The 12,087-nt window shown below is 42.8% G+C and overlaps 1 protein-coding gene across 1 annotated transcript; it reads right to left on the bottom strand.

The window, feature by feature from the left end:
* Nucleotides 1-2,588: 2,588 nt before the first annotated feature.
* On the bottom strand, nucleotides 2,589-11,220 carry LOC135484206 (axoneme-associated protein mst101(2)-like). Its single transcript, XM_064765444.1, has 4 exons — nucleotides 10,637-11,220; nucleotides 4,946-9,783; nucleotides 3,685-3,876; nucleotides 2,589-3,211 (listed from the first exon to the last, which is right to left on the bottom strand). Exons 1-4 carry the CDS (start codon nucleotides 10,699-10,701, stop codon nucleotides 2,715-2,717), a joined length of 5,592 nt encoding a protein of 1,863 aa, XP_064621514.1. The 5' UTR covers nucleotides 10,702-11,220; the 3' UTR covers nucleotides 2,589-2,714.
* Between the last annotated feature and the right edge of the window lie 867 nt (nucleotides 11,221-12,087).

Below are 12,087 nucleotides of genomic sequence, written 5' to 3'. Positions count from 1 at the left end.
TTGTGACAAGGATCTACGGCTATGTCTTGGCTTTTGGTATCGTGTGTATCTGGAGAGGGATCTGGGCGATATGGGGACTCTATATCGAGAAAAGCATCACCAGCACTGTCTCAACACTCTCCGCATCTATGGTCGTCCTTGCTCTACTTCGAGCAGAGAGAAATACATACGCGGCACCTCTTTCGGTCTGTGTCGACAGATGCAGCATCTACTTCGACATCACGACACGATTTCGAACTGACGTAAGTTTAAAAGGTTTAATAATACACTATAACTTCACCGCCTGAAGGCGCTCTTCAGCGAAGTGATTTTTGCATTGTGACACTAAAATGAATGTACGCGTCACGATCATGCAAGCATGAAGGCACCATCATGACCATGTAGACCCCCAGGAATACCCGACAGAACAAACCCACCATAATTTAGCTTGTCCCATTGCTGCCAACTGGGCTGTATTCGATCTGCCATCTCAGTGGGAACGCGGAGTAACGTACAGTGTCTTTCGAGGTCCTGTCCCCACATTAAAATCTCCAATGAGCAGGTTTGGTAGTTGAATTGAAGAGTTTGGATGCTTGTTTTGATTTTTGAGAACATATTTTCAGATCGACGACCTTTGTTTGTACATTCTCGACACATTCCTGACTGTCGTGGTGATAGGCAGTGCCATACCGCTGGTCTGGAAGGGCGGGTTCGCACTCATGGACATAGTGCTTTTCCCTGAAGACAGAACAGCCTCCTCCATCGGGTCCATCATTATCGGTTACATATTTAGCATTTTCCTAACATTCAATCAATTTTTCATGGAAAGGCTTTCAATAGTTCTTACAAATCAACAAGTCCGAGTGTGGAAGATACTTTTTGAGCAGCTGTACTGGGCTCTCGCTGTGCTTTGTCCGATAAACGTCTGGCGGGGTATATGGTACTCACTGGATATTTTTCTTTTCCCTGATAACCCCGAATTGGGACACTGGATAACTCACTCAGCTGGGACACTGGGCCTTATGATGCTGGTCAACTTTAAGTCTGTGATAATCACCGGGTGTATGTTGGATGGGTCCTTCCCAGAAGGAACGGGAGTCCTCCTCTCGATTTTCTACACACAGGATATTTTGAGGGATTGTCATATATTTGCCAATGCTACCGAGGTAAGTGAAATAATTACAGAAATAGCACAACTTGGTTCAAAGGTCTATGAATAAAACGTTGTGCCCTGTTCTGCTTGTCCGTGTAAAGTTTTGTCTGGGATCTTGACCACACTCTCGATGTCGTGGACCCCCAGGCTGGCGGAAAATAAGCTAGCATTGCCATGCCAAAAGAAGAGCATGAGAGTTATAAATTTTCTTCTTCTTTTGCAAATTTAACGTCGTGGGATCATCTGATACCATCATTTGTTTACGTTTGCCTATTTGCTTTACACCATAGTTTGGGACCATGCATTTTCTGCATAAGCGATGTCTTCTTGGGCGTGCGCCATTCCGTCAGATTTTCAGACCAACGTACAGAATATCAATTGGTCTCTATAATATTCATTTGGTTGCCACAAAGGTAATTAAACAGCTGTCATCTCACTAGGTTGTGAATTGTCTTGTATGAGTAATGATGCGATGAAACCATGCATGCAATTCTCGTTTTCACTGTGTTCTAACCCCAACATCTACGACAGCTTTCGTCTTTGCAGGTTGAGGAGGACTTACCAAGCGATGGGACGAATACACCCAGCAGCGATGGGCATTTGTCTTCCAATACCACGCTCAGCATCCATTCACACAGAGAGGGCGAATACATCGAAATGGTGAGTATAAGCAAGAGCGAAGTGGGTCCAGTGTATACAAGTGTAGATCTCCGTGATTCCATCATTCATTCATTCATTCACTTATTCACCTTTTACTTTTCTAGGTGTGTATCGATTCGAGAGTGACTTCCACGAGCAACGGCGCTGTCGTTCCAGGACATTTCAGATAATGAACGACATTAAGATAAGGAAACATATTTTTAATCACAAAAACCGTACGGTACGACTTATTCCTATGGACAAGGATTAACAACGAAAGTACTTTGAGAGTAAACAGGACATGTTTCTCTTCCTGGGGTTATGCCCTTAATAGGGAACTTTCGCAAAGACCGCGAAACCGCGCCAACGCGAACGCCTAGCCCATTTTTCAAACAATGTCATAGGCGCTGGCTAGACTGAGTAAACTGTCCAAAACTACAAAAAAGAAGTCCCCCCTTTCGATTAGTTCAAAACACGAATCTTTCCTTCATGCACATAGAGCCATCCCGGAGAAATCTCAACCGCCTGATTTTTTTCATCGACACTGATGACAACCTTCAAATCCATGGTTGATTTTTCTCCCTCTGAAGTATCAAGAAAAGATCACATTCAAGTCATATTATTTGTGACCGAATAAATGCATATCTCTTGACGGCTTTCACGAGACTTGGTCTGGGACACACTGGCGAGATGTGAGGAGTGCGCGTTTTCGAATACGACTGTATCAGTCATTCTTCGGCTAGATTTATAACCAATACCCTGTTGCGCCCGGCAAACGAAAGCCGATGACGTGCGATACTTATCACTGATGACAAACATCTTTATCCAGTACTAATCGAGAAAATCGCTCGTTTGCGGGACGCTTAGTGGAGGCTCACGTTGGCCGACGATCGCATTGGACCCCGTTTCATCCTGCACTAAAATTGAAGAGTCTTTACAGTCATCACCGCAGAATCACTTCACTGGCGTCTTTCGGTCGAATTTTCATCTCGACACGCTTTAAAGAATACTTCGGACCCTTCCATGGCTTCCATGCAACGCCGTCAAATTTCTTACCCGGAACTTCGCCACCCCGATAATACTTCCCATTCAAGTTTGATTGGTAGCACTTATAAAACCACCAGGCACCACTGAACCTCTTGGCGCAACTCCCATCCCAGTCTTTAAATTGTTTAACATGAGACCCAACTTCGTCATTATCAACGTCCTTCGTGGAGAACTTCTTCCCATCATGTTTGGCAAGCGCGTCTCCGACTGTCCCCGAGAAGCCGCCGACATGCAACCGGTAGCCCTCTGCCTCGCTGTCTATCCAGAAGTCTTCGTACAGGATGAACACTTTATTACGCTCCCAGTCCATCATATCGATACGGAGACTGTACTTATCCTGGTTGGTGAGTAGGTGGATGAGATCGTTGCCTATCCAATGTTCCCCGAAAACATCTGGAAGACAAAAGAGTCATATTATGCAAACACGCGAGGAAAGTTATTAAGAACATCGGATATTAAAATGAGGAAACTAAATGAATCCTAAATTGAGGCTGAAGAATATCACTTTGAAGCAGTTGGCGCCCGTTGTTCTAAAGTCAACATAGGCCGGCTAGCTACATGTACATGTACTTGTCGTCGAAGAATTATTCCTTTTTACCAAGGATTCTGCACCACCCTATATTTGCCAGCACAAAGCACCCAGGGGGTGTCGATGTCAAGTTCTTGGAAATCGAGGTGACGTTGTACATCATACATCATTGGTTCTTGAGATCCCTGTTGCTTCAGTGATGCTCAAGATGTCACAACAACTCTACTTAACTTTGCATTTGTTACACTTGTTGTGATGAAGGTACAGACAACTGCTACTAGAGTCTATGATATTGTATTTAATCCATTGAAATTTAGATTTGTATGGTTTGACGTACCCCCGAAACCCTCCTTATACTGTTGCCACAATTTATTGAAGTCGAGTGTCCCGGACTGCCGTTTCTGGATGACGGTCCACCCGCCTGACGTCATATCACACCAGACCTTCTCCGACTGCCCGTTCAGGCCCAGTGGATGGATCTGGAAGCCACTGTCTCTTTTCCTACCATTGACGAAATGAGCGAAGCAATCTGGAAAAGGATATTTCTAACGCTGTACGTCCAGGGACGAAATCCAAAAATACCTTTACCGAGGACCGAGGTACGAACCATCTAAACCCTTGTAAAAGAGAAGTAGAAGCTGCTTAATTCACGTACATGTATATCTCCACAGGAGACGTCTTTGAGTCGTCAAAACAAATAAGATTGGACACACATGCAGCTAAGGTTGTATCCAACGCGCCGCGTAGCGGCAAAATAGCGAAGCTGGCGAAACATTTATAAGGGGGTCACCGTGATCTCATTACGGCTTAGAGCGCGATTATGGGGTTGTAACTATTTTGCTGTATATTGTCACGAGGAAAGAAAAGCACGCGACCTAACGCCGACCTATTTATGTAAAGTGATAATTAGAAGGTTAATAGTTCTGGAAATGTTGATAAATAATCATTCTATATCGTCTTTTGAGAGCATTTTAATGATAAAAAAATATATGCCTACGTCACAGAGCCTCTGCAATGGTCATTCACAGTAGTCTCGCGCAGCCAGAAGTTCTTTACTTATTAGTCTGGCGCATGCCAGACTTTCTTTGTACGAGACGTTTTGCAGCACGATGTATGTGGGCAGAAGCAACACTGCGCAAGATTACCTCGAGCAGGTGCTAATAATAGATTATGCTAATGAGCATACCTTCCTCATTTAGTTTTCCCAGAATGGTCCATATCGCGCAAAGCTCGGGACGGCATGGTTGTCTGTTGACTGTGCTTTTAAGGGGGACTGGCACATGCCTAGTCTCTTTTAAAGCACAGTCAACAGACACCCCTATACCCCCTCACACTCGGAAACCACAAACGCCCACCCCTTCCTGCTACCTTAATACATGTACTTCTTGGTCATTCGATTTGTGTAGGTATTTACCTTTTTTTGTGTCGCGTTTGGTTGTGAATATCTAATGTCAGTAATGAATACAACCAGTGGGCTAAATCCACTCCGGTAATCCAATCACACACCCGCCACATATCTTTCTTTCAAAACTAACATGATGCTGATATGAATGAGACAAACAGTGGCAAAAGAACCAGCAATATGTAAGAAGCCCTACCTTTCACTCCTGAAATACGTTCTTTCTTGTAGAGAAGAATTCGTTTTCCATTTACAAACGCAGGGCTGTTTATTGTTGGGGTCGCCTTGGATGGTTTTGCTGCCTCTCCTGCTTCCTTTTGAGCGTTACCTTCCCTTGCCTTTTGAGTTTCGGCTTCATTCGCCTTCTGGGCTTCAGCTTCCTTCGCCCTTTGAACTTCGGCTTCCTTTGCCCTTTGACTTTTAGCTTCCTTCGCCTTTTGAGCGTCTGCTTTCTTTGCCATTTGAGCTTCAGCTTCCTTTGCACTCTGAGCCTTTGCTTCTTTAGCCTTGTCGGCCTCATCTTCCTTCAACCTTTGAACTTTAGCTTCCTTTGCCGTTTCAGTTTCAGCTTCCTTTGTCTTCTTAGCCTCTGCGTCCTTTGCCTTTTTCGCTTCAGCTTCCTTTGCATTTTCATCAGTTTTGTCTACTGCCATTTTCGCCTCAGCCTCTTTTGTCTTTTTAGCTTCTGCGTCCTTCGTCTTTTTTTCCTCTGCCTCCCTCGCCTTTTTAACCCATGCTTCCTTTGCCTCTTGAGCTTCAGCTTCCCTGGCTTTTTGAGCTGCGGCTATTGCTTCTCTCACCTTTGCAGCTTCGACTTCTTTAGCTTTTTCAGCTGCAGCCTGTGCTTCCATGGCCTTTAGATCTTCAGCTCCTTTTACTGCTTCGGCTTCCTTGGCCTTTAATGCTGCAGCTTCTTTGGTCTTTTCTGCTTCAGCTTCTTTAGCTTTTACTGCTTCGGCTTCCTTGGCCTTTAATGCTGCAGCTTTGGTCATTTCTGCTTCAGTTTCTTTAGCTTTTACTGCTTCGGCTTCCTTGGCCTTTAATGCTGCAGCCTTGGTCATTTCTGCTTCAGTTTCTTTAGCTTTTATTGCTTCGGCTTCCTTGGCCTTTAATGCTGCAGCTTCTTTGGTCTTTTCTGCTTCAGCTTCTTTAGCTTTTACTGCTTCGGCTTCCTTGGCCTTTAATGCTGCAGCTTTTTTGGCCTTTTCTGCTTCAGATTCTTTAGCTTTTACTGCTTCGGCTTCCTTGGCCTTTAATGCTGCAGCTTCTTTGGTCTTTTCTGCTTCAGCTTCTTTAGCTTTTACTGCTTCGGCTTCCTTGGCCTTTAATGCTGCAGCTTTGGTCATTTCTGCTTCAGTTTCTTTAGCTTTTACTGCTTCGGCTTCCTTGGCCTTTAATGCTGCAGCTTTTTTGGCCTTTTCTGCTTCAGATTCTTTAGCTTTTACTGCTTCGGCTTCCTTGGCCTTTAATGCTGCAGCTTTTTTGGCCTTTTCTGCTTCAGATTCTTTAGCTTTTACTGCTTCGGCTTCATTGGCCTTTATTGCTGCAGCTTTGGTCTTTTCTGCTTCAGATTCTTTAGCTTTTACTGCTTCGGCTTCCTTGGCCTTTAATGCTGCAGCTTTTTTGGCCTTTTCTGCTTCAGATTCTTTAGCTTTTACTGCTTCGGCTTCATTGGCCTTTATTGCTGCAGCTTTGGTCTTTTCTGCTTCAGATTCTTTAGCTTTTACTGCTTCGGCTTCCTTGGCCTTTGATGCTTCAGCTTCTTTTGTTCTTTGGGCTTCTGCCTTTTGAACTTCGATTTCTATTGCCTTCAGCATATCTGCCTCCATTTCCTTATTTGATTTCTCATGATCTTTCTCTTCCTCTGACCCAGAGTCACCAGTATCACCTTTTTCAGAGTCTCTGGTTCCTACATCACTAAGCTTCCCCGCTGTTCCTTGGTGTTTTGGGTTTGGATCTCCGTCAGGTACTTCAGGTCTTTGGTGCGAGCAACACTGTCCTTTCAACATACTCACATAAACACAACCTTTCTGCGAGGTAAGATTATGACAGTTCTGTCTAGTAATTTGATTTGACTCTCTGCTGTACTTATCTTCAGTACCCCTTTTCGATTCAGTGCCCTCCCTACTCAGACCTACCGGTACACTTCCCGGTACTTGAGTCTTACTCATCGAAGAAGATTTTAAGTCCGATATCTGCTGAGAAGTAACTAAAGCATGCGATTCAACCTTTTCTAACTTAGACAGTACCTCGGACATGACTAAGTTTTGCTTTGCCATCATATCTCTGAGAGTCTTATTCTCCTCTTCAAGATGCGAGGAGCGGTTTCTGAGTTCGGACATCATGGAGTTCTGGCCATTGAGCATAGAAAACAGCTGCTTAATCCTATCCTGCTGTTTCTGGAGAACTTCCAATGATTTGCTCGTCTCCTGCTCCTTCTGCTTGGCTTGCTTATCCTCCAACATCAAAAACTGTTGACTTTTCTTTTTCAAGTGTTCATTCTCCTTCTTTAAATTAAAGAAACTGATGTTCATCCTTAAAATCTCATTTTCAAGTTTTATAATATAATTCTCTAGCTTATTAAAAGTAGCAGTATCATTGCTCTTATTCAGCGTCGCCGTCAAGAGTTTGTTCTGTACTTTTAAAATCTCTATTTCGAGCTGAGCAATCTTTCTCTCGTGTGTTTGAGTCTTTTCGCCCATTCGCACTTGAGTGTTTTCAAGCGCCTCTGAAAGTTCTCGGATTTTCTTTTGCTCAATAATCCGTAGCTTTTCCTCACGCAGCAGTGCCTGTGAGTCTGTTTCCGTGGCAGCACCGTCTGACTTCATCCGTGTCCTGGTTTCCACAGTCTCTCCTTCTTTATTTAACTGCTTCGCATCATCCGTGTCTTCCTTGGGAACAGGTCGTCCATTTTCATCAGTCGTTTTCTTTTCTTCCTCAGTATCCGGATCCGATTTGGTAAAGTCTAACAAATCATCTATAGTGTCCGCGATCCTCTCCATGAAGCCTCTCCCTTCTTCCTTGTCCTTTTCCTTCATAGCTCGCTCTGTCTTCTTCCGACCATCATTAATGTCAGCCGTGTAAAGTTTATGGATAACCGTCATCTGAGCGCAGAGCCAATCGAATTCTGGGTTATCCCCACACATAAGACATTCCCGCGTGACCTTTTCCATCAGAGAATTTCCCGGCGATATTTCCTTCAGTTCTGATTCTTTCAGATAAAATATGTGCAAATAGTGAACCAGAGAGTGGCAGAAATGAGCATCGCTAAGCATTTCTTCAAGAGCATCGGATAGTTTCTCCTCCTTCTTTTTCTCTGTTCCACCCTCCTTTCCTTTGTCCTCTCCTTCTGGGTCGGTCTTCGGTGTATCATTTATTCCCTCGTGCACACTTTCTTCTGTTTCTGCATCATCCAAATCCGTCATATCAGTGGCATCGGATGGTCCATCTTCCGACTTATCATCAGCCTTCTTTTCGTCAGCAGCTTTTTCGGGCGACCTCATTATTTCTGAATCTCCCTCCTTGTTTTCGTCATCGCTCTTCTCTGATGATTCTTCCTTTTCCTTGTTTTCGTCAGCTATCGATTCTTCTTTTTCCTTCTTTTCGTCCACTTTTTTATCTGATGACTTTTCTCCTTCCTTGTTTTCGTCAACTTTCTTCTCTGATGATTCTTCCTTTTCCTTCTTTTTAGCATCTTTCCCATCTGACAATTCTTCTTTTTCTTTCTTTATGGTATCTTTGTTATCTGATGAATCTTCGTTTTCCTTCTTCCCAGTCTCTTTCTTATCTGATGATTCTTTCTTTTCCTTCTTTCCGTCAACTTTCTCAGAGGAGGATTCTTCTTTTTCCTCCTTTTCGTCATCTTGTTTATCTGATGGCTCTTCCTTTTCCTTCTCTACGTCATCCTTCTCATCTGATGACTTCTCCTTTTCCTCCTTTTCGTCATCTTTCTGATCTGATGGCTCTTCCTTTTCCTTATCTACGTCATCCTTCTTATCTGATGGCTCTTCCTTTTCCTTCTCTACGTCGTCCTTCTCATCTGATGACTTCTCCTTTTCCTCCTTTTCGTCATCTTTCTGATCTGATGGCTCTTCCTTTTCCTTATCTACGTCATCCTTCTTATCTGATGCCTCTTCCTTTTCCTTCTCTACGTCGTCCTTCTCATCTGATGACTTCTCCTTTTCCTCCTTTTCGTCATCTTTCTGATCTGATGGCTCTTCCTTTTCCTTATCTACGTCATCCTTCTTATCTGATGGCTCTTCCTTTTCCTTCTCTACGTCATCCTCCTCATCTGATGACTTCTCCTTTTCCTCCTTTTCGTCATCCTTCTTATCTGATGGCTCTTCCTTTTCCTTCTCTACGTCATCCTTCTCATCTGATGACTTCTCCTTTTCCACCTTTTCGTCATCCTTCTTATCTGATGGCTCTTCCTTTTCCTTCTCTACGTCATCCTTCTCATCTGATGACTTCTCCTTTTCCTTCTTTTCGTCACCTGTCTTATCTGATGACTTCTTTTTTTCTTTCTTTTCGTCATCTTGCTTATCTGATAGCCCTTCTTTTTCCTTCTTTTCGTCAACTTCCTTGTCCGATAATTCTTCTTTTTCCTTCTTTTTGCCATCTTCCTTATCTGATGATTCTTCCTTTTCTTTCTTTTCGTCATCTTTCTGATCTAATGGCTCATCTATTTCTTTATTTTCATCACCTTTGTCATCGACTGATTCTTTTATTTCATTACCCTTCTCCCCATCACTACCTTTCACCTTAGCGTCATCACTCATAATAAACATAAACAAAACATCTTTTTTAGTCGTATCCATCTCTGGATTCAGAATCGTAGTAAACTTATACAACATAGAGCAAGGCATCTTTATCCCTCGACTAGTCTTTCCCACTGGTGTCACAAGTTTTTCTATTTGTTCCTTGATCATTTTTTGTCCCGGGGTCATGGCTTTCAAGAATACACCCTCTGTCCGATTCATGGCCTCGTACCACATGTCAACATCGCAGTTACCAGTCGGCCCATCCTCTGCACTGGAGCTAAAACATGAAAAAGATACAAATCACGATCAGTGTGCCCAATAATAGCTGTTTACCTTTCACTTGCCATCTATAATCCCAGTGTCGGACACCATCTTCGTATGGTGGATGTTAACAAATATCAGAAATAAAGTAAAATTCCATAAGGTGATCAAAGATTGTAATAGTTTACTGGAATACCACCAAATGCTCTTTCGTAAACTCGGAATGGACAGTTCAAAGAAGTGTCTGTACCTCAAGACGGTCTTGTTGTAGCGGAAGAGCTGGCCATTTGGAGCAGGGGTCTAAATAAATCATTGATGACGTCTGTTTACAGAACCAATGAATGACCAATTTTAAAAATGATCGCCAGATGGAAAGAACAAGCTGTTTGGGAGCTATTGATTGCCGTATCATGATTGATCTCGGGATTCATGTTAAATGCCTGAACTTGGCCGAGATAGCCATTTCCATCCGACACCAGCTGCCCAGCAGCAGAGCTTTAACAACTTCAAAAGTTTGATTTGTTCATGGATCGTCTCCTCAGTTAAAATACAAGTATATACAGGGTGGCCCAAAAAATGCAAGCCATAATTGTTTTATTTTCATAATCACGGTGGTTTTAGGTCCACATCTGGTGCATATGATCCAGTGGATGCATGAACGTCTCACGAAGTTTCAAGCCTGGCGCTCGAACAGTTTTTGTGGTGTGCAATTTCAAAGAAAATGGTAAAAAAATGTTGGTCGATATATAGTTCTACAGCACCAGCTCTGAATATCAGTGTAACCATCCCACTCCGTCTGAAACCTTGGAACCGTACCCAGTATAGAGGGTATCCTGATGACTTTTGGGGTCATAATGACGATGGCTTACCTTGAAATGAGAACATGGAGAAATAATCCGAGTATGAAATTAATTGTTTTTGTCTCACGATCCATTCTGAAGTTCCCGTAGTGTATAACGTCGCTGATACTGTCTTAGCTGGCAATGCCAAATGAGTAGCTATATGTGCAACTTCTAAAATGAGGCAGTTGATATATGGCAAGAGGAAAAAAATATGTCCCTCGAATTCTCTATTATCCAAGTGCAGGTTTTGATAATAGCCTATTCCAGCATCAGCGGACCGACTGAAAAAAGGTTTTTGTCCACATCAGAATTTATCGTGAACTGGTCAGCCTTGTATCTTGTGATGTGTTTTCTATTCTGACGTTCTGTGCTATAATCTCGAATTCTACTGATCACTTATTGTTATCAATTCAGAAGTTCCATTTCAAAGTCTATCAAGTTATTCCTGGACCCTGATTATAATCAAACTCCGTTGTTGTTTTGCTTCCTTTGAGTGCTCACAATGAAAGAGATAAATTAAGGTCTCACGAACGAAATGATGTCTAAAGGTATCAGGAAAGCAATGTCACTTTGATATCATTTGATCTCCGCAATCACAGTTGCCCTGTAGTCCTTTACAGTGATTTTGTGTTTTATCATGTACTTACACGGGCCTACTTGTACAACGTGGCTATCAACGTGTATTAGTGACGTCACGGAATCAATGGTCACACAGATGTTGCTTCTGTCACCATCGGTGCGACCCCGATATGTTCAAGTCACACGGGGTAATGTCATAGCATAGGCCTACATTTACCATACAATTCATAGCATCACATCCCCTTTAAACTAATGGAAGATGCTAGCGGAAAATTGAGAGGTGCACATTTGTGCTTTGTTGTTTGCCAATGTTGCAACTGAAGATCATTTCTTGGATAATGTTACCAGGGTGGATACCTCCATGGTTCAACACAAAGACGGCGTATCTTGGATTTAAATGAAGATGAAATCAAGAAAAAAACCCAGGTTATTTCAAAACGATTCATGATTTATTTGCAGGCACTGATGCTGAAGATTACAATGAACCTATCACAATACAGTATACAGTACGATGTCGAAATGGATGAAATACTTCTTCCTGGAATATCATATTCCAAATGATTAAGGTCCGGGCTACAGCAGTCCTTGGCACAACAGACCCAAGAACCACCAAAATGTGTACACAATAGTCGATATCCTTGTCTGACCTTAAATTCAATGCAAACACTGTCTTGTTAATCTGCACTATGCAGTTGCATGCTAACTGTAGTGCATTCTGTGAACGAGCATGAGCACGTGAATGTGTTAATGTAAATCCAAAGGGTATAAGCGCTAATTAAACAACTAATAGCGACACGACAATTCCGAGAAACAATAGAATGTTTAGTATTTCTGCGTATGTTCAAATTGTCGCGCTCGGCTAATCCACATGCGTCTACCTGGGACCTCAAAGTGTTGGA

Source organism: Lineus longissimus, chromosome 3, assembly GCF_910592395.1.
Source record: "Lineus longissimus chromosome 3, tnLinLong1.2, whole genome shotgun sequence".
NCBI classification, from domain to species: domain Eukaryota; kingdom Metazoa; phylum Nemertea; class Pilidiophora; order Heteronemertea; family Lineidae; genus Lineus; species Lineus longissimus.
The sequence above is the reverse complement of the archived record's forward strand: the minus strand, read 5'-3'. Positions and strand labels throughout refer to the sequence as shown.

Coding starts and splice junctions, on each gene's coding strand:
- LOC135484206 (XM_064765444.1), bottom strand. CDS start 10,701: ATGGATCGTGAGACAAAAACAATTAATTTCATACTCGGATTATTTCTC. Junction 9,784..10,636: donor CTCCATGTTCTCATTTCAAG/GTAAGCCATCGT, acceptor TTCATGTTTTAG/CTCCAGTGCAGAGGATGGGC. Junction 3,212..3,684: donor GTATAAGGAGGGTTTCGGGG/GTACGTCAAACC, acceptor TTTGTCTTCCAG/ATGTTTTCGGGGAACATTGG.